The sequence below is a fragment of the Gadus morhua genome, chromosome 21 (assembly GCF_902167405.1).
Source record: "Gadus morhua chromosome 21, gadMor3.0, whole genome shotgun sequence".
Lineage (NCBI taxonomy): Eukaryota > Metazoa > Chordata > Actinopteri > Gadiformes > Gadidae > Gadus > Gadus morhua.
In genome coordinates this window covers 17,186,307-17,212,456 of record NC_044068.1, presented here as the reverse complement: position 1 = coordinate 17,212,456, position 26,150 = coordinate 17,186,307, and the positions used below count along the sequence as shown (strand labels likewise).

General features: G+C 45.5%; 3 protein-coding genes and 2 non-coding genes across 12 annotated transcripts; 3 read left to right on the top strand and 2 right to left on the bottom strand.

Moving 5' to 3' along the window:
* Window positions 1–1,727: 1,727 nt before the first annotated feature.
* On the top strand, window positions 1,728–1,800 carry trnav-aac (transfer RNA valine (anticodon AAC)). The gene has a single exon. It is a non-coding gene; the product is annotated as a tRNA-Val (tRNA).
* Window positions 1,801–1,960: 160 nt separating this feature from the next.
* trnav-cac (transfer RNA valine (anticodon CAC)) lies at window positions 1,961–2,033 on the bottom strand. The gene has a single exon. It is a non-coding gene; the product is annotated as a tRNA-Val (tRNA).
* A 4,757-nt stretch (window positions 2,034–6,790) lies between these two features.
* On the top strand, window positions 6,791–13,425 carry LOC115534663 (C-1-tetrahydrofolate synthase, cytoplasmic). 3 transcript variants are annotated; one of them, XM_030345799.1, is made up of 11 exons: window positions 6,791–7,299; window positions 7,622–7,718; window positions 7,945–8,029; window positions 8,541–8,600; window positions 9,280–9,333; window positions 9,919–10,055; window positions 10,807–10,907; window positions 11,778–11,914; window positions 12,410–12,521; window positions 12,830–12,957; window positions 13,042–13,425. In XM_030345799.1, exons 2-11 carry the CDS (start codon window positions 7,624–7,626, stop codon window positions 13,084–13,086), a joined length of 954 nt encoding a protein of 317 aa, XP_030201659.1. In that variant the 5' UTR covers window positions 6,791–7,299; window positions 7,622–7,623; the 3' UTR covers window positions 13,087–13,425. The 3 variants fall into 3 exon arrangements, with proteins under 3 accessions (XP_030201659.1, XP_030201658.1, XP_030201660.1); XM_030345798.1 differs by having other exon boundaries at window positions 6,793–7,304; XM_030345800.1 differs by lacking the exon at window positions 6,791–7,299 and adding an exon at window positions 7,311–7,400.
* Window positions 13,426–15,350: 1,925 nt separating this feature from the next.
* LOC115534657 (uncharacterized) lies at window positions 15,351–20,126 on the top strand. Of its 5 annotated transcripts, none has more exons than XM_030345790.1 (3): window positions 15,351–15,495; window positions 15,754–15,820; window positions 16,416–20,126. In XM_030345790.1, exon 3 carries the CDS (start codon window positions 16,528–16,530, stop codon window positions 17,926–17,928), a length of 1,401 nt encoding a protein of 466 aa, XP_030201650.1. In that variant the 5' UTR covers window positions 15,351–15,495; window positions 15,754–15,820; window positions 16,416–16,527; the 3' UTR covers window positions 17,929–20,126. The 5 variants fall into 5 exon arrangements, 4 of the variants coding, with proteins under 4 accessions (XP_030201650.1, XP_030201651.1, XP_030201652.1 ...); XM_030345791.1 differs by having other exon boundaries at window positions 15,352–15,495; window positions 16,506–20,126; XR_003974348.1 differs by lacking the exon at window positions 15,754–15,820 and having other exon boundaries at window positions 15,353–15,495; window positions 16,416–18,924; window positions 19,512–20,126.
* A 1,975-nt stretch (window positions 20,127–22,101) lies between these two features.
* zbtb25 (zinc finger and BTB domain containing 25) lies at window positions 22,102–26,095 on the bottom strand. 2 transcript variants are annotated; one of them, XM_030345794.1, is made up of 3 exons: window positions 25,649–26,095; window positions 24,955–25,134; window positions 22,102–24,506 (listed from the first exon to the last, which is right to left on the bottom strand). In XM_030345794.1, exons 2-3 carry the CDS (start codon window positions 25,125–25,127, stop codon window positions 23,309–23,311), a joined length of 1,371 nt encoding a protein of 456 aa, XP_030201654.1. In that variant the 5' UTR covers window positions 25,128–25,134; window positions 25,649–26,095; the 3' UTR covers window positions 22,102–23,308. The 2 variants fall into 2 exon arrangements, with proteins under 2 accessions (XP_030201654.1, XP_030201655.1); XM_030345795.1 differs by lacking the exon at window positions 25,649–26,095 and having other exon boundaries at window positions 24,955–25,210.
* Between the last annotated feature and the right edge of the window lie 55 nt (window positions 26,096–26,150).

Genomic DNA, 26,150 nt, shown 5'->3' with positions numbered 1-26,150 from the left:
CACAGTGCCCTCGATGCTGATTGGTGTTGGTTGAGTCCTCCTCCTCCCCCTCCTGTGATCCACAACTATCTCCTTTGTCTTTGTGGTGTCCAGATGGAGATTATCGTCTATTGTAATTCTACTTTTGCTTACTGTTTCTTGAAAAGTTTTAATTGAACTTAATGATAATAAAAACAACAATAAACATTAAAAATATTTATATTATATAAAGTAAGCATGAAAGGCCCCACAATATGCTCAACTAAGCAAATAATCCAGAAACAAGTTGCTGCCCTTTAATGAAAGTGTCATATTTTATTGTACATAAACACAAGCTGAATAATTAAATCAAAACTGACATTGAAGGTAAATAAAGATAATATGTAAGCAACGGAACAATAAAAATGTACAGAATATATTTAGTAAAAAGTGTAAACATATACTTGAGCTGCTCCCCCCGCGACCCGACCCCGGATAAGCGGACGAAGATGAGATGAGATGTAAACATATACAATATTATGAAATGATTAGTCCAGGACTAATCATTTCATTTCAGAAAAGAGGAGTTGAGGAGGACTAATAGTCTTCCTCAACTCCTCTTTTCTGAAACCCATCGGCCCCTTTCTGCCTCAAAAAAGTCAGACTGCTGGAACTTCATTTTTGGCCCTGCAACCAAAGCCGACAATATCGTCCCGCTCTTACGCCACTGGTTCAGTAGGCTTCCTGGAGATCAGGTAGTTCCTCAGGTCCTGGATTTCCTGGAAGCTCCTGGCATAGTCCAGAGAAGACAGCAGGCTGTCCTTACTGTGTCCCTGTGGGTTGAAGGTCCCGGCCCTCTCCTCCTCATCTACCTTTTTCATAAGGTACATGGTGTAGCCAACCTCGTTCTCTAGGAACCATTTGAAAGATTTTCCCTGGTACTTTCCGAACTGCAGCAGGTACTCTGAGCATTTGTCATGAGTGTAGTGGGTTTAACCCACGTAAACCCAGTTTTCCAGCTCTTAACTGAGACAATACTAATCCCCCTTCAGATAGTAGTCAGAGAGTTTCGATTAATGAGGGGAATTTGTATTTATATATATAGATATTAGATAGAGATATTTCAGTGTGACGTTGACCTGACAGATGGCTCTTATAGTGTGTACAGTAATATTATTTAGAAGCTGTTATAACATATAACGTTACGTACCAAATTTATATAAAGTTACTAACGTAAGCTAATGTTGTAAGCTTACGACAACCAAATTAATGTAAAGTTACTAACGTAAGCTAATGTTGTAAGCTTACGACAACCAAATTAATGTAAAGTTACTAACGTAAGCTAATGTTGTTAGCTTACGACAACCCGAGTTAGTGTAAACATTACTACATTGTAAATACAGTACGACCATCTACGACTGAGAAAAGTGAATTTATGAGTTAAAAACAATATGTCCAACTTACAAATTGAAAAGTTAACTTATCGACGGATGAAAATAATTGTCATCTATCTCCGAAAACGTGTTTGTGGTCTCCTTTCGACGCTCCGCTGTCTGTCACCTCCGACTTCTTCGACGACTACATGTCAGGTCTATCCAATCTATACAGTAATCCACTATCTGTTGTAAATTAATGATGTTCAATGGAATAGATAGGTGAAATACAAAACGAAATAATACGGGCATAGTCAAATAATTAGTCAATCTTACAACTGTATCCGTTATTTGTCGTAATGATGTGTAGCTATTATTCTATGGGTCAGTCACCGAGTTTCCGTAGTGTAGTGGTTATCACGTTCGCCTAACACGCGAAAGGTCCCCGGTTCGAGACCGGGCGGAAACAGGAAAAAGTTTTATTACTTTATATTTTTTGTACTGCTGACTTGAAAGTATCCATATAGTCTACGCATCTACCTCTAAATTCATATCTTCATAAACTTACATTTGTACACAGCCATTCACAGCCAGTAACGTTGAGTCTAGGGAGAACAAAATGCCTAAAGTGTTTCCGCCCGGTTTCGAACCGGGGACCTTTCGCGTGTGAGGCGAACGTGATAACCACTACACTACGGAAACTTATGCACACCTTTTACAAAGCGTTGATAGAAATTTGTAATGTCCCATACAATGACCACACAAGAGCCGCGAATCAATCGCAAATACCCATTTAAATCAAAGCAAGTCAGCTTTACTAGCGTTTTACTTTAGCGTATCGAGTCCGATGACGAACCATTCATTTTAAATCATTATTGTTCTTTTTGCTGTCGTCATACATTGCCGTTTTCAAATTGCTTATGTGTACTGTGTGTAATGTGTAATGGACGCGTCCCTTCGTCGCATTTCTTCTCGGCTCAACACCGCGCGCGACCATGACTTGAGGGTCGTAAAAGGTAGACGTAAATCGCGATTAGCAAGATGTGGAGCATCGTGTGCCTTCACTACTAGGCCTACATCTCTGTGCGCTTGTCGATTGGATTCACAAGGAGAATCCATGGCTTTTCATTTACCCTTTCTCGTTTCAAGTCACTCGATGTTGGTTGTCTGCTTCAGAACCGCCCAGAAACACGCTGCTTACATATTGCTTCTGGGGATGCTGAACCACAAAGATAGCTGATAGTATTGAAAGAACAAACGGTCTGTAATAGGCTACACTGCGTTATAGTCAATGTAATAATAATGGAGTCGACCAAAGCACTTTCGTCTCATTAATTTTATTGATATTGTGAAGAAAGAAATACACAAACAAAATAAGCCAAACCAGCAGAACAAATCAATCAAACAAAAACACTATTTCCTTCTATAGTTTAACAAAATCATACACATCTAAGATTGACAACTTATTAGGTGGGAATAGTAAGTTCTCCTAAGATTGTCACACACACACACACACGCACACACACACACACACACACACACACACACACACACTCTCTCTCTCTCTTTATCACTAAACTCCCTGCGCACACACACACACACACATAATACACACGTTAAACCATCTTATACACACACAGACTCACAATAACACGCATACTCCCATGCCGGGCAGTGAAGCAAGTTCCGGGGATCTGAGGTTTCGTGCTCAGAGCTGGATCCTCTTGGCCGTCATCTCAGTCCTGTCCACTAGGATCCCAGTCCAGCGCCCACAAGTCCCAGAGCTCATCCACCATCGAACAAGACCCAGAGTCCGGGGCCAGGCCTCTGGGGTGTGGCAGAGATCTCCTGCTCAGTGGTCAAGTGGTCCTAAACATTTCACAAAATCAAGAAAGACTGTTGAACTATTGAGAACCACTAGACCAAAGAGAGCGTTTCAGTTCCGGGATTCAAGGCAAGGCACGGTAGAATCCTGGCCGAGTGGAGCAGAGTGTGGAGCCGGGATGTGTTGTACTGGTTGGTGATTGAGCTCTGCTTTATATCCTGTCCCTCCACAGCTCCGCGCTGAGGAATGAAGGTTCTACCAGTCGGACTGGTATGCCTGCTGCCCCAGCTAGGCGCAGGGTGAGATGTTCTGTGTGTGTACCTGTCAGGCCGGTCGGGTCACCACTGACTCACCTGTCCCTGATCTCTGATCTCTCCGTCTGACCCGTTCGGAAAGAAACCAGTAGTAACTTTGTGGTATTATCTTAGTATCGTCACAGTGGCACTGAGTTAATATTGTGGTGCTATGTTAGCACTGGAGTACTATTTAAGTACTTCTTTACTATGGCATAAACTAGTACTATTTACTTTTCACCATTTTGTGTTCATTGTTTGAGTAAGATGCCATGCCATGCTCATTAATGACATTAGGGAACAAATTCCATTGTGTTGGCTTTGGAATAAAGCTAAACGGAATAGAATAAAGGCATAATTCAGCAGACGCTTTCATCCAAAGTGCCGTGGAATGGGTTGGATACATACATGTCATTACCTAGCAGGTAGGGTCTAGAACATCTTGCTCCAGGAGGCTGATCGCTACTGGTTAGGCCATGTGATAGCATGGGGGAATGTGGACTTCCAAGGCATCAGGTTGCTCTTTTAAATGTGAGGTTATGATTGATAGATGACATTATTCTGGGCTACTGGTTTATCTCATGTCATAGAGCTAGGGAGAGATGGAGAGACAGAAGGGGGGAAGGGAGAGAGAGGGAGTGAGAAGAAAAAAGGGGGGGGGGGAATTGTAAATATGGCAAATATGGCAAGAACTACAACAAATATATAGAAAAAACGAAAAACCTATTGATCTATCTATGTAAAGTATAAGAAGTAATGTAAGCCCAGCACGGAAATGCTATCCAAATGTGGGGTAGCACCTCATGGAGATACAGACTGACCAGACAGGAAGTGACCTCAGGTATCTTGACAGTCAGGTTCTACAAGACCACACCCCTTCCACCAGCACCTCAGCATTCCCCTCAGTTTGTGTGAATGTGAATGTGTATGTGTGTAGGTGTACTAATGTATAAGTATTTATGTGGAAGTATGTTTGTGTGTGTGTATCGGTGTGTGTCTGTGTGTGTCCGTGTGAGTCCTGGCAATCCCAAACTCTGTGCATCATGATCACAAACATATAGTTGAATCCACCTCACCTATTCTTATCAGATGCTAGGTCTTTGAAGGCTTCTACATCGCCTGGCTCGAAACAATAGTTGACATAGTTAGAATGTTTATCAAGGGCATTACAGCCATAGCTCCACCCTCGGTACAAATGTAGAAACATTCCTGTGAAACCAGCCTTATTTAATTTTGTAATAATAAATTATAATTATATCATCGCTGCCAACACACGATGATTGACACCTATGATTCAAGGGGTTCCCGAAATCTTTCACCTGAAGGCCGGGAATCTGGGGTCTTCCTTTGGGACCCAAATTGACAAATGATTCTCATATGTTCCCATAACATGTACCTTTATAAACAAGTGATGAAAAACAACTAAACCATGCATTTAGAATGTATATTAAATGTTTTGTATGAATAGAAAAGTACATCACAGCAATGTGGTGAATGTAATGTATCGTTCCTCACCACCTCTATATAAACTTGCAGTATAAACTGAGCATTACACTCACTTGGTCAACTGGAGAGGGGAATGTGCACAAGTACACAGAACAAACACAATCCTAGCAATAATTAGAGAGAGAGCATAATAAAACAATGAATGTTTGAGGTTTGTGCTGTTGATGTAGTTACTATTAAAGGGGAGTCGTTATTAAATGAATAACCATCACTTCTTGTATCCTTAGTCCATTGATAAAGTAATTAATATAGCCTAGTTAAATCAAGGGTATGCCTACATATTATACATTTAGAATAATCTGAATAATGAAGAATAATTTGTTGATTATTATGAGGAATGATCAATTGTAAACAGTGACAAATTCATTCATTTTTTTGACCAGGGTTATAAGTGTCCCATGGAAGTGTAGTGAAAACCAAGAGGCCTCGGTTCCACTTGTTGTTTTAATGCGCAAGATGAGATCACAGGTCTAACGTCCACGCCTTGAACATCAATGCGAACTGTTTGGCCAGATCTGTGTTCAGATTTCAATTGCCAGCTAAATTATTTCCTGGTTAAATAATTCTGCAGACACGGCGCTGGGCTGGAGGAGAAGCCCTTATGTTGCTCAAGCTGTTTTAAATAGTACAACATAGTCAAACGCCTTTGCCATGCATTGTGGTTGAGAAGCTGTATAAAATCAGTGTTGGCAGATTGGGCCAGATTTAGCGACCAATCTGGCAGCCCTTGCATCAGCGAAAGTTGGCAACACTGTATGGGTTTGAATCGCCAGCGGAGGCAGTGCTAGTAATGTCGTAATGATATAAACTGAACGAGAAGGAGTTCAGGTGCCGCACACAGCATCTGAACTGCAAAGACAGCAAAAAAGGCTCTTCTATTTTAATTAGGAAAATCAATTCACATTAATTAAAAGCATCGTTATGCGTTGTACTCCGCCGATTGGCGCCCCATTCAAATCGGGTCGGCGACTAATTTTGTTAAGTTTGGGAAAGGTCCAAGAAGAAGGCTGACTATGTTGCTAACTACTCAATACCGAACTGTAGTAGGCTATGCTTATATACCTCTATGGCTCTATACCTGTGATATTGGTTTGTTTGTGTATAACTTGTTATCCTGTGTTACTTACATGTGTGTGTGTGTGTGTGTGTGTGTGTGTGTGTGTGTGTGTGTGTGTGTGTGTGTGTGTGTGTGTGTGTGTGTGCGTGCGTGCGTGCGTGCGTGCGTGCGTGCGTGCGTGCGTGTGTGTGTGTGTGTGTGTGCGCGTGTGTGTGTTTGGACATACCAGATGAAACAGTGGCAGCAAGTGTTAGAAATGTTGCACAATGTTTTCAACGATGTGTCATTCATAACATATATTCCAAACGCTGCGCTAGATACTGACGCTACCACCAGGTGGAGCTGTTGTTTAGACCAACCATAAACACTATGTTTGAGAGACAGAGGCTGGATATATAATATATCTATATCTAATAACGTTATATTTCAATCCTGTATGATCTGATAATTCCGCATTCATGTTTGTAGTGTGTGTGTGTGTGTGTGTGTGTGTGGGGGGAGGGGGGGGGGGGGGGGGGGGGGTGTGCGCGGGCGTGTGTGTGCATACTTCCTGTGGCTGTCTTGGTTCATCCATTCAGCAGTTGGACTACTGAACTTTGTTCTGTGTGTGTGTGTGTGTGTGTGTGTGTGTGTGTGTGTGTGTGTGTGTGTGTGTGTGTGTGTGTGTGTGTGTGTGTGTGTGTGTGTGTGTGTGTGTGTGAGTGCAAGTGTGGCAAGAGGGAGACACACACACACACACACACACACACACACACACACACCTCCTTTTCACTTTAAGAGTCTCTGGATTGCGAACCGTTGAAAACATAAGACACTGTAATCCTAACCAGGGTTCTGATTGGCTAGCAGTGGACTAGGCGTTTAGTTACTGTTTAACCTCTGACCCTTCCTCCATCTATATTTGCTTTGAGCCGTATGGGGGCAGAATGACCGGGTCGGCCAAGAGGACCCGGTTCATTCCGGAGGGAGCTGGAGTACTTCGGAAAAGTCTTCCCTGATAACAGCTCGTTGGTGGGATTTTACCAGGCGGAGAACACACACGCACTACACACACACACACACACACACACACACACACACACACACACACACACACACACACACACACACACACACACACACACACACACACTGTACACAGTGGACCGACACACATACACACACACTACAAATTGTACACACACACACACACACATCGACAGACACACACGCGCGCGGCCGGGCATGCAGGTGCGGGCTGAGAATGCATCAGTAGTGGATGTTCCCTGATCAGAAGAGCCTTCACTGGTAAGGTATGGAAACACTCTAGTCTCTGCTCTAGTGGCATCAGGTTGGTTGTGTTGGCTGGGTTCTGTCTGTGGTGACTGTTGAAGGGAATACTCCTCCAGGTTGAGTCATCTGTCTCTCTTAGTCTCTCTGACTCTATATTACTACGTTTAAATCTGATTTCTAATTGCTGCGCATTCTAGAATGTTTTTTTTTCATGTAGTCAAAGCATGTTCAAATATAATAGCAAATGTTGAATAATTTCTCAGTTAACTTCCAATGAATTTGATCGATGTGTATTCTATTCATTGATATTTCCTTATGTTACATCTCTCTCTCAAAGTCATGCTCTCCGTCGCTGGGAAGGCCCTCAGGGTCTCTGGATGCCTCAAGAACGCACGCTCTATGGCAACCGTTGTCTCTGGCAACAAGACGTCCAAGTAAGAATCATCTACTCACACGTCCAAATAACCGCTGAAATAGTACTACCATAGTGCCACAGTCTATATACTGTATATGTTGTTGTGTGTGTGTGTGTGTGTGTGTGTGTGTGTGTGCGTGTGTGTGAGCTTGTGTGTGTTTGCGTGCATGCTTTTTCGTGTGGTGTGTGTGTTTGTGTGTGTGTTTGTTTGTACGTGTGTGTGCTCATGTGTGTGTGTGGGTCAGGCTGGTGCGAGAAAGACTTCAGAAGGAGGTCTGTAAGATGCAGGAGCTGGAGCCCGGCTTCAGACCTGGTCTGGTGGTTCTACAGGTGAGACCGCTTCCTCAATTCTGCTCTCTGGAGGAATAGTATTGAGGCATACGTGTTTGCAGATACTGTTATAATATTTAAGGGTTTAAGGTAAAGGTGTCAATCTGGTATTGTTTTTAGCATATTGGCATGGGTTTTAGCGTGTTAACGTTGAATTTGATCAACATTCTAAATAGTTAACGTGTGTTTTAGTCTGTATTCTAGCATCTCACATTGTGTTAGTGTGTTTTAGTTTGTAACCGCGTTTAGAGATTGTATTCTCTTTTCTTTTTTTTATTTAGTGACAATGCACATCAATTGACATTTTTAGTTTACACTCAAATGTAAATCTGCCAGAGTTAGCTATAAAGCTCATTTTTATCTGTAGTCCCTTGGCAGGTCAACACATTCTAGAAGGCTTTAGCATGTCGGAGTGTGTTTAAGCGGATCAGCGAGTGTGTTATGGTGTTATTGAGAGTGTGGGTCTCGGTATGTTAAAGTGTGCGTTAGCATGTGTGTTTGGGTGCTGCAGGTGGGCGACCGAAGCGACTCCAACCTGTACATCAGCATGAAGCTAAAGGCCGCAGCTGAGGTGAGACACAGCCTCCCTAGCATTCACCAGGTCAGAGGAAAGGCACTACAAGCTTCAAACCACATTGCTATCTGGCTGCAAAACATGTATCTCAACCATTCATGTTGCTTGGCGTGAGAATCTGCAGACTAGCGATACATGGAATCAGTTTCTACTGGAAGCAAACAGGCGGATCTCAGTGTGTTATGGCTGACCATTAATCTCAGATCCAGGGGAGGAATGACAACAAGACAATAGCATCTTCCTCCCATTGTCGGTATCTCTCCATGGCCGACAGCGAACACAAACCCGGCCAGTACTGGAAACTTTTTTCGTAGCCAGCTGAAAGATAGGTTAAAACCTCTTCCGTTGATACCAACGTCCTTAGACATTGCTGTGTCTGTAAAGGTTTAAAAATGTATTAAAACATTCACTCACTCCCACTCCCCCCTGATGTCACAAACGGGTAGATTTGAACCGGCTTGTAATGGCATAACAACAGCTGGAGGTAAAATAGCAGTGCATGTCTTAAAAGTAACCAACTATCATAATAAAACCAAAGCACCAACAAAGGTTCTGGATAGAAACTGAATGAAGCTAATAACAGCTAAGTATCACAGCTACAGCAATTCTAGGAAAGGCCAGGACTCTAGGAATGAAAGATGCTGTCTTCTCTCTCCTCTCTGGTTTTTATTTTTAGATCGGAATCGACGCCAGACACATCCGTCTGCCAAACACTGCCTCTGAGGACGAGGTGGGTGACCACCTCAACAGGCGCGGCTAGAGCTATGCAATGCTAATGCTGTGCTCATACGACAACAGATCCCCAATGCTAGTGTCATAACAAAGTCCACTGCATTAGTATAGCCCTTAATCACAGATAGGATCCTCAAGGTCTTCACAGGACTTGTACAACACCCCCTAACCCGAAGATCTCTCACAGACTTAAATGAGAAACTCCCCAAACAGAGAGGGAGGAGAAAAGAAACAACCAAGAGGGATCCCTCCCTCCAGGGACATTTAGACGTGTGATAGTCGACCAACACATGGTGTTATAAACCAAAGTAGAATAAGTTAGAATACATGTTTTAAAAAAAGTACATTTGGAAACAAATCAGTCATGAATATAGGCCAGTATATTTATGGAAGCTGGTTCCTGTTGTCCCTTCATCATAAATAAAATATGACACCAGCACAACATTGTGGCTGGGGTTGTTATGACGCCTTAAGCGTGTTCTTATTTCCATTGTTTGAATCATTCTTGTTCCTGCTGTGCCGCCCTCATTAATTCTGCCTTACATCAATAGAGAACATGGTAAACATCGTGGTCCTCCCTCAGGTCCTCCACAACATCCAGAGCATCAACGAGGACGCGCGGGTGCACGGGCTGATCGTCCAGCTGCCCCTGGACTCCATCAGGCCCATTGACAGCGGCCGTGTCACCGACGCCGTGTCCCCCCACAAGGACGTAGACGGGTGGGTTCTGAGGGGGCCTGGACCTGGTCCAAATGGGCCAGTCGGGCCCCATAGAGTCACTATTTAGGGCACCACCATTTGTAGTGTTGTCTGAAATGTGAGTGTACAAATCTAGCCTTCGAGATGTAAGGTTGTGGGTTCGATCCCCACCATCCAGAGTCTAGGTGTAGCAAGATGGCTTTAAACTACCGATATGGATTGTGAGTCACTTTGTATAAAGGCTTCTGCCAAATGAATAAACCATGAATAGTTTACCTTTCAGGAATAGTTTGTTTGTTAATCGTTTGCCGTTTAGGATTTTGTTGTCGATTATGGATTTTTGTTGCTTTAAGTGTAGTTAATGTTTCCTTTTTTTAATGTGTCGATGGGGATTATACCATCTGTCTGGTAGTAGGTAGGAGCAGATCTCTCTCTTGTTTTGGTGCTCCTGACCGGGTTCACAGCAAGACCAGATGGACTGGGTCACAGAGAACGAGAGAGGGAGGGATAGAGAGAGATAGAGATAGATAGGGAGGCACAGAGAGAGAATTTGAGAAGCATCTCCAAATCTGCTGTTGACTTATGTTGTATGTTGTATATTCTATATTGTGACACATATTTATATTTATAATATAAATGTAATTTGTATTCATGAATCAACATTCGTTTTTATTTATATATGTGTAAATATAGTATACCTGAAAATGTATTTACATAAATGTATACATGTGTGTGGGTGTGCGTGCGTGTGTTTGTTTGTGTGCGGGTGTAGCCTTAGCAGTATAAATGCTGGGAAGCTGTCACGTGGAGACCTGAAAAACTGCTTCATCCCCTGCACTCCCAATGGCTGCATGGAGCTCATCAGTCAGACAGGTGATCGCCATGCAACACACACACACAGCACAATGTTAGGCTGTCATACAGTCCATGGACCATGTTACACACAGGACGGTGTTAGACTGAAAAAAGGACCATGTTATGCACAGTGACAGGACCATGTTAGGAGTGTCTAACAAGACAATGATGAACTCACTAGTGAGGACCATGTACACACACACAGCACAGTGTTCGACTTACCAGAGGACCGTGTTATGCCCAGGACCATGTTAAGACTAGTCAGGACAGTGTAACACACACAGGACAATGTTACACACCTATATAATGGACACATCAGATCAAACATATTCAATTCAATTCAATTCAGTTTATTTAAGAAGGGGACAGTGCAAATTAATCAAACACATAATAATACATGGGTTAAAAATGCCAGAATTAGCCAAAAGGCTATTTTTCATCTGTAGTCCCCTGGCAATGAAAATACAATTAAACAAGATAAAAACAACAACATAAACAGGACGGAACCCCACAGCACAAAACAGGGCACCACAGAACTAACTGAAGAACTGACTAATATAAGGCCCATATTCCACAGACAGGACCGTATCTCACAGATAGCTGACGATTACCTCGCCTGTGCTTAGGCCAAATAAGGGAAATATTTGAAAAGTTAAGGCATAGTTCTGTGTAACTAGTGTCTTGTTATGAGCATGCTTAATGTCTTGTAGCCTGTTAGTGTTTCGTCTATCATATTAGAGCAGGTTTTAGCATGCTAGCTGAAACACGACAAAATGTGTGAGGACCAGGCGTGAAGACAAAACGGGTCAAAGGCCTTGTCATGTGATTTTCCCCTAAAGGTTTCTAACGTTGTGTGTCATGTGACTGGTGACCTCCGGTCCCCTGCAGGCGTGTCCGTCGCAGGGAAGCATGCGGTGGTGGTCGGTCGCAGTAAGATCGTTGGAGCGCCCATGCATGACCTTCTGCTATGGAACCATGCGACCGTCACTACTTGTCACTCACAAACAAGCAACCTAGCTGAACAGGTAACCATGCATAGCACCTCCCTGTTAACTACCTGAGCAGGTAGCCATGCATAGTACCTCCCTGTTAACTACCTGAGCAGGTAACCATGCATAGTACCTCCCTGTTAACTACCTGAGCAGGTAACCATGCATAGTACCTCCCTGTTAACTGTCCCTGTCCCCTGTTAACTACTAGCAGGTAGCCACAGCTGAGACAGCTCTGTTAGCTCCCGAAGTATCAGTCAGTACCTTCACATTATCTACCTGACAACTGAGCCTTTCCTAGTTACCTCCTTACAACAGAGGCAGGAGCAGGGAAACAGGGGGAGCACCACTTGATGCCCTACTACACTTCATAGTGCAGTAGTTAGGAAGTCAAGATGCCCCAAACTCTACCCGATCCTTAATGATGTGTATCTAAAATTAACTGAAATCATTTTAGAATTAACGCTTCTAGCAAGAGACTAAATTATTAAACAGGAGGTTTTGGGTGTTTCTTATTCTGCTCTGGTGCAGGTCGGTCGAGCGGACATCCTGGTGGTGGGAGCAGGGAAGCCAGAGATGGTGAGAGGAGAGTGGGTGAAGGAAGGGGCCGTCGTCATCGACTGTGGGATCAACTACGTGGCGGGTACCAGCAGACACAGCCCGACCTTTGACCTTTAACCTTTGATGATCTGTGCAGCAGAAATAAAAATGTTGTCAACAAATCAGTACTATTCAATAATACTCAACCAATCATGTTTCCAATAATGATATGCGTAATATAAAGCAATTTAAGGGTTGCAACAGCATATTGCCTCATAAACTTGGTGTCCTTAGTTAGCGGTATTACTTCATAATGTTTCATTCTCATATCTCAATCAAACTCGTATATTAAAAGATTTGACCTTTAACCTCTGCCATTTAACCTTTTCACCTTTGACATTGTGCTGCTAGACGAGACAAAACCAGGCGGGACAAGGGTGGTGGGTGACGTTCACTACCCGACAGCCAATCAGAGAGCTTCTTTCATCACACCTGTACCCGGGGGGGTGGGTCCTATGACGGTGGCCATGCTCATGAAGGTATGAACCCTTTCCCAGCCAGTTTACCACTTCCATGTACTCCATAAGTCTCCTTTACATGTCAACTTGTGTGTCCGTTTGTAGAACACAGTTCAGAGTGCATGGAGATTCCTGCAGAGCCAGAGGTGAGATAGCTGATGGATCTTTAGGACAACAGAACCGTGGAGCAACAATCAACTCTGAAACAACACAACCCTCAACGTGGAGCAGAAGCATCAACAACTTTGTAACAACGGAACCATTGAGCTGAAACAACGGAACCATGAGCTCTGAATCACAGAACAGGGGATACCTGAATGTCCCCAAGGGGATGAATAAAGTATAATCTTTCTTACTTGGACCATCAGGAGCCAGTTAAAGCAGTCAACACACAAGTTGTGTCGGAAAATTTTGGGAATAGTAATAGTTGATGCATAATAATAAATAATAAGGATAATGTTACAAAATAAAAATACTGTTCAAACCCAGGTTCTTTCACTGTGTTGTGTTAACGTGTTCTACAGGAGATGTGTGTATATACATGTGATGTCCAGGGATCGCTATAGTGGACCAATTAATCCACTGTATTGGTGTTCAGGATCTCCAAGACAACAGAAGATGTAGTTGCTATAGCAATTGAAACCATTATATCACTGATCTGTTTACTGAGCGTTACGGCACTGAACATTAAGCCGTATTGATTATTGAGGATGTCAAAAGACACGTTCTGAATGATTATCAGATGCAAATGTAAACATTAACACAATGCTAGCATGGGTAGGTTAGTCTAGTGGGCAGGGCGTTAGGGACCCAGTTCAGGGGTTCTGGGTTTCAAACCTCGACTTCCCCAGTCTACCCGTACATCGCAAACAGGTTAGGGATTAGAATAACAAAGGCAGAGTAGATCCAGAGCGATGACCAGTGAATTCAGATACATGTCATCAAGGAGCAGGTGAAGGTTAGCTCTAGCTCTAACATTGCTCTAGGATTCCTACAGGAGTGTGGCCATGGGAAACCGAACCGAGCACCTTTCTTTAAGCACGACCACACACCTGCGCACACACAGACACATGTACGTACGCACACACACACACACACACACACACACACACACACACACACACACAGAAACGCATTGCTAAATTAATCTAATTATAAGGGTCTTCACTTATCGCCCTATATCTCTCTCACTCCATCTCTGTCATTATTAATTGCCCTATATTTTCTCTCTCTCTTTTATACTTTGCACACTCCATACTCTCTCTCTCCTTCTTATCTTTCTCTCACTATCATAGAGAGGTTATCATCATAGAGCTGCTCAATATGATGCTCCTTATCAAAGAGAAGCTTATTATGGTTATTATTTAAGCTATATACATTTTAAACCATTCCTAATGAGGGTATCCTGTGTCTTTTCAGAACGAGAAACATAATTAATCAAATTATTATATGATAAAGAGAACTTGAATGGAGAGCTTATATCCTTTCTGCCATGTTGCCTCACATCAAGCTCACTGCAGGTTCCAGGTCAGCGAGCCATCAGGCTCCTCAATATTGATTGCCTCTCTGGAAGGTTTGTCATGTTCTGGAGGAGCCAAGAAGAGTGTGCTGTCTCCGGCTAACAGCAGGCTAGCCGCCATGCTAATGTCTGGGGAAGAGAGTCACGCAAAACAAACGGTTCGGTGTGTGATCAAGTTACAACCGATCAACATCTTGACTGCTCAGGGTCTTCTGATGCTGCTGGGGTCTTGGATTCTAGGAGTCTGGAAGGTTCTGCTCATAAAACAATCGTGTCCTTAATAGAAACACCTGCAACGTAGCGTCAATAATGTCTACCTCATTATTTTGTAGTTTTGGTTCGCGTTTTTAACATGTTTATTTTTCTGTGCTTCCTGCTTTGACATCCTTATTTTTCTTCAGATGAATAAAGCGTATAGATTAATGTCATCTTTAACATGTTCTTTTAACTAAAACCTGTTGTTGTAACCCGGCATCAGACAGGCCTATATAGGAAGGCGTGCGGGGTCTTTAGCCACAGAACGGCATCATGTTGTAACTTAATGTTTCTAAATATAATCTCCTATCAGAACCGCCGAGGCATGGCCGTGCTCCAGGCACTACCCTGAGATTACATTCCCTGCCTCTCCTTCTCCCTCTCCTCCCCACCTCCCCTCACACTCTCACTCCCCCTTAACGCCCTCTCTGTCGCCTACCCTCCCTCTATCCCCCACCTCCCATCTCTATCTCCTCCTCTCGTCATCCTCCTCCTCCCTCGCTCTCCATCTCTCTCCCCCACTATGTCCCCTCTCCCTTGCACCTTTCTTCCCTCTCTCTCTCTCTCTCCCTCACCCTCCTCCCACCTCCCCGCCCTCCCTCCCATTCTTGCCATCTCTTAACCACTTTGAATAATTCAGCAAATGAGACGCCAATCACCCTGGTCGCCATAGTAACGGGGGGCGGGAGCAGCTGTCGGTGGTGACGTGCCAGAGCCGGTGGAGCTCTGAGGTTGTGTGTGCACAGACGCCAACGTGTGCACGGCGCAGGTCCGTCTGAGATAAGGTAAGCCGAGTGTATTTATGTATTTTATGTAACGGTCAAGACATTTTTTATGTATTTTTCTTGACCCTTGTTTCTTACGTGAATAAACTGAGACCTTATGACATAGAGGTTAACTGTAGTATGTCATGGAATGCGATCATGCAGGAAAGTGTTTGTAAGCGGTCAGACTAGGTGAGTTGAGCTGAGAAGTGAAAGCAGTGTGTGGTATAATATGTAAATATGCTTGTTTTGCATTGATTTCTTCCTGTGTGCATGCAGCGTGCCGGAGAGCCGAGTTGGATGTTGATGTAAACTACATTAAACATCTTCCCTATCGACAGCTGGGGTCAGTGATACTGTAGAAGCAAAAAAAATAGACACACACAAAATAGTGTGTGTGTGTGTGTGTGTGTGTGTGTGTGTGTGTGTGTGTGTGTGTGTGTGTGTGTGTGTGTGTGTGTGTGTGTGTGTGTGTTTGTGTGTGTGTGTGTGTGTGTGTGTGTGTGTGTGTGTGTGTGTGTGTGTGTGTGTGTGTGTGTGTGTGTGTGTGTGTGTGTGTGTGTGTGTGTGTGTGTGTGTGTAATAAGCCACAGTGGAATGCAAACACACAAGCCAAGTTTCCTCCATGTTGTAATAATAATCAGGTTAAATAGGCCAATGGAGGTTTAATAACAACAAACCGGTGACCGGTGGGTGTCCTATACGGGCGATGGCTGCAAGATTTATCTAAGCCTATAAATACACGCTCTATATCAGTGGGCCATTTTGATGGCTATCTATTGATCAATAGCATGGATGGATAAATAGATGGGGTGGTTGGCTGGAGAGATGGATGGAGGTTGCGGAGAGAGAAAGATAGGAAGGATTCATTCATTGCGTCCGTTTGTCGCATTGATCTGTATCATATTAATTGCAAATAAATCTCCCCTGTATTGTGTTAGTGAACCAGAATGCTGGAGTGAACCCTGTTACATCACCACGCACCCGGGCCAATTAAACCAAGCACCTCACTAACCTTGTGATATACTCAGCGTTGCTGTTGAGACCAATACCATGGCGACAGAGGGGGGTGACAAGGCGGAGACGAAGAAGAAGTTGACGGGCCCGGCCAGAATACTCCGGCTCGGGATGACCAGGAAGGGTTCCGAGAGCCGAGCCAATAGAAGACACGCATCTGAAGGTGGAGTTGGAGAGGGGGGAGGAGTCTCCGGCATGCAAGAAGAGGTCCGAGAAGAAGCAGAAGTGTGCTCCGGTGTCGACGTCCCGACCACCAGGGGGAGCTGTTCTCAGAAGGAGGAGGTGACGGAGGAGGCGGGCAGGGGTACGAGGAAGACCCAGAAGGGGGTGTGGAGGAGGGTGTTCCTCACCTGCCTCAGGAGACGACGGCGGCCGCGCCCGGAGGGCAGCACCCCCGGGTGCCCCGCGGAGCAGATGGGTCCGTCCAGCGAGGGCGCGAAGAGGAAGAGACGCTTCCCCGGGCTGACACTTTTGCGCCGCCTCCTGCCCTCCAGCAGGGGGCGGGACGGGGGGGCGGGGCCCCGTTGTGCCGTGGAGGACGAGCGCGAAACACGCCAACCACTTCACAGCAGCCCAGGCGCCGCGGGGCGGCCAGGCAACACCCAGGAGGGGACCGACTGCGGACGGGACAACCCCCAGCGGGTCGCCCTGGAGAACAACAATGACAAAGACGTCCCGTGGTTGTCCGAAGCAGCCCTGGACGAGGCGAGGCACGTTCTAAAGCATCGCTCGGACCTCGACGACGTCGCCATGGAGATGAGTGTGCAGGAGCCCGAGGCCGCGACTGAATCCCAGCTGGGATGTTTTGAACCGGCATCAGAGGTGGACCCCCAGCTGCCGGACCCCCAGGCCCCGGAGCAGAGACTGACGGACGGGTCACCTGACCCAGCAGAGAACCACCTCCCACCACCCTCCACAGCCCATAATGACCTGAACAACACCGCCGTGGAAACCGCTGACCAGCTTCTCGACGACAAGGCCAGTCCCTCAGATGGCACTTCTGCAGAAGAAGAAGAGGCGATGACCCCTGCACTGTTCAATGGCCTCCATCGTGTTGGGGATGGTGTTGCTATGGTTACTGAGGACCACCCTGCTGCCCGAGCTCCCTTCCCTGTGAACGCGGTCCTCGTCGTGCCGCTGATACGCCTCAACAGCGGCGAGGAAGATGGCGCGTGCGATTGGGAAGGCGGTGCGTGCCTCTGGGAAGCGCCCGCGCCGGAGGACGAGTCGCCGCTGGAGGTCGGCGTGGAGGTGGAGGTGGACTGGGAGGTCAAGGGTGGAGGAGGGGGGGATGCTGACGGGCTGGTGCTGGCCGCTCAGGCGGTGGTGCAGGCCGCCCTGTTGGCTGCCGTCCAGCAGCTGTTGAGGGAACAGCAGAACTCTGTGGACCACGTGCACCCCCATCACGCCCACCACCTGTCCCCCGCCCCTTACTGACCCTTAGTCCCCGACGTCTAACATTAAGTCCCTAACGTCTAACCCTTTGTCCCTGACGTCTAACCCTTAGTCCCTAACATCTAGCATTAAGTCCCTAACATCTAACCCATAGTTCCTAACATCTAACCCTTAGTTCCTAACGTCTAACCCTTAGTCCCTAACATCTAACCCTTAGTCCCTAACGTCTAACCCTTTGTCCCTGACGTCTAACCCTTAGTCCCTAACATCTAACATTAAGTCCCTAACATCTAACCCTTAGTCCCTAACATCTAACCCATAGTTCCTAACATCTAACCCTTAGTTCCTAACGTCTAACCCTTAGTCCCTAACATCTAACCCTTAGTCTCTAACATCTAACCCTTAGTCCCTAACGTCTAACCCTTAGTCCCTACCATCTAACTGTTAGTCCCTACCACTTAACACTTAATTCCTACCAACACTTAGTCCCTAACATTTAACCCATAGCCGTTAACATCTAGCCCCTCACCCTAATCACTCATCCCCATGCCCTTAATCACTTTATCTAACCCTAAATCCATAACCTCTAACCCTAAATCTGAACCATCTAACACATAGTCCCTAGCATCTAACCCATAGTTCCTACCATCTAACACTTAGTCCCTAACATCTAACACTTAGGCTTTAACATCCATCCCCATCCCCTTAATCCCTCAAATCAAACCTCTAGTCCCTCAAATCTAACCCTTGGTCCCTGGCATATAACCCTTATTTCCTAACAATTAAACCTAAGTCCCAAACAGCTTACCCCTCACCCCATCACCTGTCCCTCAACCCTTAAAGCCAGGGAAGGCAATTTGGAGAAACCAGCAAGAGCACGATTTTAAGTATACAAACGATAAAATCCCAGTCCTCCTTTAACTCCCCAATAACAAGTGACCAGCTGGCTAGGTTTAAAAATAGTTCTGCATAGCATTGTGGGAGACTCCGCTCATGTGCAATGAGTGCACAGGCAGCGTGCGGCAGGTAGCCCGGAAGGTGAGTTTCCTTTTTATAATAGAAAAGTTTCATTATTAGGGTGTTTGAGTGTTTGATTTATTGATTGCTGACGCGGTGGAAAGAGAATTTCAGCAAAAATAAATTGCCTACCCTACCTTAAATTCATGACATCTAACCCTTAACCCTCAACCCCAAAACCTTTGCCACCGGTATCTAATCCTCATCACCTAACCCTCTTCCTAACTCTTTTCATCTATATAGACAATGTTAATAATTAACATGAAGTCTTTATTTATAAACCGGCCAAATCCTTGAATCTCCTACTCCATCTTGCTCCATCACCTATCCCAGCCACCATTTAACTCCTAACTGATGAAAAACACTCAACAGAGAAACTATGTTTTTTTAATGATCACAGTCACACAGACACACACAGACACACAACTACACGTCACAGTTCTTTATTAGTGTATTTACAGATATGTTTGTGTCTGTCTTCAGTGATTAGCAGGGCCAGGGCAACCGCGGTTTTAGTGTACAAATGTCTTGTAAATTAACATTTAATTGATTCTCCTAAATGCAATAGTTATATTGTTTAAATGCTTTGCTCTTTTCTGATCTAACAGGGTGGGGGCTACTGCTTGTGTTGTGAAAGGATGGCTGAAGGGTTGGACCATTGAAGCATTCAGTCAGGGATTTGTGTCCCTACTTGTTTGATTTTTGCAGAAAAAGGAGTGTATATTGCAGGCCACAAGGTTCATTACGAAGTGTTAAGCAGTACTCTGTTATTTTAGAAAAGCGTGACACCTCAAATATAAGCAACACTTAACACTGGTTAAGAGAGAAAACGATTTTTCACATGCAAAATGCCGCGGCTGCTATTTGATTCCAAGTGTGTAGGAAGCATTTCTATTTTGTCCAGCCTTGAAATAAAAAAGGCAGTTTAAAATCAAATAATAAAGTGGTTACATGATAACATACATTGTATAGTTAGGCTGAAGGAAATATTTTTTGTGAACTAAAGCATTTAAAAGTGAGCCATGTGGCTCACCTTTAAATGCTACTGGCTGCGCTAACTAGCATTCTAGAACAACATCACCAGCTAGTGTAGCACCACTCTGCTAAGTGACACAACAGACATATCATATAGTTATAGGTCAGAGAGAGAGAGAGAGAGAGAGAGAGAGAGAGAGAGAGAGAGAGAGAGAGAGAGAGAGAGAGAGAGAGAGAGAGAGAGGGAGAGAGAGAGAGAGAGAGAGAGAGAGAAAGAGAGAGAGAGAGAGAGAGAGAGAGAGAGAGAGAGAGAGAGAGAGATATATTTCACAACTATTTTGAATGGTTCAAATGCCCATGTTTTTATAATTTTCCGTTCACAGACTGTTGCATGTTGTATAAAATACCTTTGTTCTTGAAAACAGTAGAGTGTAAACCTTCTTACAGATCTTGCCTTAATCAAAATGTGATCTTTATTTTAATGAGAAATTATAAATATAAGTTTTGTCTATTATTCTAAAATGTTAATGATTTTCTGACATTTGAATTAAAGGGCAGTTCTCCAATGTGTTGTATTATATTGAAAGATTTAATGACGAAGGGGAGAAAATAGACAGAATGAGGACGAATGATAGGCAAGTGAAGGATGGAGGGTTGATAGAGGGGAGAAAGAATGATGGAGGGATGATAGAGGGGAGACAGAATGATGGAGAGATGATAGAGGAGAGACAGATGATGGAGGGATGATAGAAAAAAAATGTTTGAATTTAGAAGTTAGAAGTTAGGTTTAAATTATAGATACTTATTCATATTTTGTCATTCTTGGTTACTGGATTATTTCTAAACATGTGAAAATGAGACAATTTGGATGCTGTGTAACCATAGAAATAAGATGGCCTGTGATTTTAAAAATACAACTCTTTCGTCAGCATTGCTTGTTAGATAAGACATGGCCATACACCTGGTTTCATCTACACACACTGCTGTGTGTGTGTGTGTGTGTGTGTGTGTGTGTGTGTGTGTGTGTGTGTGTGTGTGTGTGTGTGTGTGTGTGTGCGTGCGTGCGTGCGTGCGTGCGTGCGTGCGTGTGTGTGTGCGTGCGTGCATACGTGCGTGCGTGCGTGCTTTGGTGCGTGCGTGCGTGCGTGTGTGTAATAAGCCACAGTGGAATGCACAAGCCAAGTTTCCTACATGTTTTTAGTCTGTCAGTGACCTTATTGCTTGAACCTTCTGTAGTCCTGTGTTTTAGTTGAGTGATTGCTCTTAGACGCTCACCCACTCGCATAAATTAAGTCAAACCAGCCAACAAACAAGAAAAAACGAAGTAAACAAAAAGTTATTTCTGTAGTTTATAGAAAAAGGCATTTTAACTCAACCAAACCAAACTAAACAATTCAAACAAAAGGAAAACTGTTGCAATAATAATCCTTCTTCTCCGTTAATAAGCTGAACCACTGAGTATCAGGAAGCTACACAGAGTATCAATATCTTTTTTGGGTAAACTAGCCACTGGGAAGCAGCAGCATTTTACCTGTCCGTATTAACAATATATTTTATATAAATGTGAAAATATAAAAAGACATTAAAAAAAAGTACATAATGTGCCTTTGTGGTGACCCACAAGTACAATTAAGAGACATTTGCCAAGTTTCCTGTAAGGGAAAGGGTTATGTCACAGAGTTCCAGGTTTAACCTGGTGTCCCAGTTTGACCTCACTCGCGTTTGATGTGAAGTATTGAAGTGGAGAGTAAAGCCGACTCGACGCATCTCCGTCTCTTCTCTCCTCATTTATTGCACTCCACACCTTTATAATTCATAGAAGCAGTAATAAAGTGTGAGCAGCAGTCATTCTTTTAAGTTGAGTTGTATTCCAGTGTGTCAGTACTCAGCTGCTATAGACTGGTTGTTTTTAGACACCTGCTGGCTCCCTACCCTTATTTGTGTATCTGAGGTTGTCATATAGCAGGTTCCGGTGTGTCTTGTACAGGAAAACTCAGGTGTATCTTGGACAGGTGTCAGGGCAGGAAAACCCGGGTGTAGGTGAAGGCTATTTGGCAAGAGCACTAGCGAAGACGACTGGTGTTGTAATCGAAGGTAAGTGTGCAGATCATGAAACACATATCTGAAGAGATCTGGTAGCCAGAGCTTGTAATTGCAATGTACTTGAACTGGTGACAGCAACCCTTCGTTTTTCATCTAATCAAAAGAGGCTGAAGCTTTTTTGTGGATAAAAATGACATTTATTTTCAAAAAGTTCTGTGTGACAAAAAAATAGACAAACAAGGAAGGAAACTCGAATCTCTTTAACTAACATCGCACTCACAATATTATCCCAAAAATCACACGACACATATTCAAACGTCCCGTTGAGGATGTGAATCTAACACAGTAAAGGTACGAGAACATTCAATCGGATTCCACATAATGTTGTCATTGAGCCACGAGCAATGTGAGGTGTGACCATAGAGATGAAATAAATTAAAGGTAGGAATGAACGCATTAGTCAGCTCATTGTGTACAGAGATTGAGAGGTTTGGACATCGAGAAGAGTATTTACACTGATTGTCTGGTTCTAGACTCAACTGATTCGGATCCAAGATTGCAGCAGGTTAAGGGTTATCTTTCATCCTTAGAAAATAACTTTAGTCTCAACTTTAGGCATACTTCTAGTCTAACGGGGCTTAGGGAAGGTTCTTGAATTCTTTCCATTATTTTGTTGCTTTATGATTGAATTTTTTTAATAAAGCAGAACTAAATCAAAAAACAAATAGATAAAGAGCAATCCAATATTGGCCTACAGTCGTTCCTGGACACATTTATTCTGGTTTCCAACTATTGGCAGAAGACCATAATGTTTTTTACACATAAATAATTTCACATTCCTAAAAAACAGATAAAGATCAATGCTGGTGAACAGATAAGAACAATACACACTGACACCTCACCCAATCAGAGAGACAGAACTCTGACGCAAACTGTTCAGTAACAACACAGGTATATCCAATATGTATTCTGTTTCCAAGAAACCAATCCTCAGCTGGCACAAAAGCTGCTGTGCGTCCCGTCTCCAGCAGGGGGCAGTAGTGCTAGTATTCACCAGTTAGTCACTTAGCGGCCGACACTTTCGTCCAAAAGGAGTTCAAGTGAATTCAGATAAAGGTCACTAAAGACATTTAGATATGTCGTGGGGATCATCTAGCTAAAGGATATTTGGGGAATCAACCCAGTACCTATGGGGAAGTAAAATTAAATATTTACTTTTGTTTGTGTATTTTTTTTGTTCCTATAGCTTTCCTGCACTCTCCAGTTGTTGTTTTTACAACTAGGTTATGCACACGATATTGATTGTATCGTGTGATCGTTCTTGTGATTGATATTTCGCGGTGACAGCATCTGACAAAAGACCAGTAGGGGGCGGTAGTGCCCAGTGTCATTCCACCGGCACCACGTCCACACTCTCCTGGGAGACTTCGGAGTCCAGCGAGTAGCACGAACTCCCGTTGTCCTGGACGTCTCGAGTCACGTCCTCTGACATCACTGCGGCCACCCCCCCATCCGAAGCCCCGCCCCCAACCCCTCCCCCTCCCGGCCCTCCGTCAGGGGCGTGGCAGAAGTGGCCGGCCGCCTGCAGGATCTGGTTGCAGAGGCGGTTGTAGCGGTGCAGGCGCGAGGGCTTGCCCGTGTGCGTGTACATGTGCTCCTGCAGCGCGCTCTTGTGGGAGAAGCGCACGCTGCACACGGCGCACGCCATCTTGCGCTTCCTGGACTGTATCATGAGGGCGGCGGAGGAGGAGGAGGAGGAGGAGGGGGGCAGCGCGGGCGGAGGGCTGCTACCCCCTCCTCCTCCTCCTCTGCTCCGTCGCAGCTCTGCCGCCAGCTGATTGGCCAACGCCTGGCTCTGCCTCAGCGCCTCCTCCAGGCACCCCGCGTCCATCGGCCCCTGGGAGCCCCTGCTCTCCTCCTCCAGGAGCCCCTCCTCCGGCCCCACCCCCGCCAGGCTGCAGGCCCTGAACAGGTGGTCCCGCAGGCCCCCCGGGGACGAGCAGTGCTCCCCGCAGCGCGGACACAGCAGCTCCAGCGGGCTGGCCTTCATCAGCAGGCCCCGCGCCTCCTCCTCCTCCTCCTCCTCCTCCCGCGCCTCCTCCTGCTCCTCCTGCTTGATGTGCGTCATGATGTCCGAGTCGTCCCCGCCGGACGCCACCGAGGACACGGCGTGGAGCGCGCCGGTGCCGGAGGACGTCTGGTGGAGCGAGGAGGAGGAGGAGGTGGGCACCCCCTCCGCCGCCAGGGACAGACCGGCCGGACCCCCGCCCGCACCCCCTCTGGACCCGCCGGCGCCGGCACCCCCGGCCTTGGGCCCCGCGGCGCCGTCCTTCCCGCCCAGCTGGGAGGAGATCTGGATGCCGTAGAGGTTGGACATGCGCAGGGCGTCGCCGGCCTCGCCCTCGCCCTCGACCACGCCCTCGCCGGCCTTGAGGCAGAGCTGGTAGGCGTGGAGGAACTTGATGCCGTGGTGGAGGCGCGCCCGGTCCACCGTCTGCTTGGGGCACAGCCCCGTGTACATGATGTGCAGCAGGTAGCTGAAGACGTCGGGCTGGATGTCGCTGGGCTGGATCTTGATGCACTCGCTGCAACACACAGAGGCCGTTGGGGGTCAAAGGAGCTGCAGGGGGCTCATGGGAAATAACCACTGTACACTGTACACACTGGAGCCAGACTGTTTGAAGGAGAACCAAATCCCCAGGGCCCCACCTTTAAAATAAAGGCTCTCAGGGTTTTGGTCATGAATAATAAACGGCCCTTCATTTCTGGTTCAATAAGCTGGGGACAGGTGTCTTGTTTCAATGCGTCATCAGCAGGTGACTACGTCAGCCAATCAGAGCTCAAGCATGCAATAGTATGTGTTTAACCTATAGGGGGAGCCATCTAATGCAAACCAATCTACAAGTGGTGGTGGGGTTTGGTTGTCCTTTAAATAATATGGTTCTAAACCGGCACTAAAGCGGTTCCAGTAAACCCATTTTAGTAAACAGTTTCTAATGGGTTCTGTGGGGTCAGATGGGTTCGGGTCGGGACCTGGACTGGTGTATGAAGATCATCTTGAAGTAGTTGGAGAAGGACGCCAGCACGGCTCGGTGGGCCTTGAAGAACACGTTACCGATGGCAACCGTGCAGTCACACAGGAAGCCGAACTCCCGCTGCACGTTCAGCTGCTGCAGCAGGAAGAAGCTGTGGTTGGACACGTCCATGGTGCACCTGGTGGACACGCACGCACGCACGCACGCACACACACACACACACAGACTGTTTAGACTCCACCTGCTGGATACACGCACACGCACACTAACTCCACTTGCCACACACACACACACACACACACACACACACACACACACACACACACACACACACACACACACACACACACGTCACATTCACTACCTTCAACGAAATACTCAATCAGCTCGGTTTCAACACTACATTATTCAGACAGGGTCCGTTGGTGTAGACATACTGTCGCCACTCTCTGCAAACAGATGAGCGTTACGTGCACCATCACAGTCCAGATGCTGGTTGGTTTACAATTTTTTTATTGCATTGTAGCGGCCCCAAAATAAAAGATCCACCAAGACAACAATAACCTCTTGGGTACATGGTGAGAGATGAAAGATGGTATAGGAAGAAGACAAGATGCCAACAAAGCATGCGGGAACAGCGAAGGACACCGGCCACATTTAACGGACGCCGGACGCGGTAACGGAAGACGAACCGTTTCTAACAGACGAGACCTAGCTTCCTGCGCCAACACGCGCGTCCAAGTAATCGATTTCTCCGTCTGTGTCCTCCGGGGCTCAAGTGTTTGGTTCCGAAGGAATAAATTGTTCCATCTGAATGAGGCGAGATGCATGTCTGAACAGCATCCTGGAAAACACCTATTCTAGACACACGATTCACGGATTACGACACCATTGCAGAAAGCATGGTTATTAATCTTCATAAAGCTGCGTCTTCCCACCGATAGTCCAAATAAATCTTTATATTTAGCAGTCTATTTGTTGCTGCAGAGATACTCTCGCAGGATCTCGCGAGTCTTGCTCCGAGATCGGTTACATGGTCACGTGACTATACTACAGTACGGACGTACAGTAGTATAATAAATACTTGTAGGGCTGTGTGTGTGTGTGTGTCACACAGACGTGGGTTGGCAATGTCAATATTTCCCTTGTCAATTAAGCCCTGCTTTGCATAGATTCGGGAGGTGTGTGCGTGTG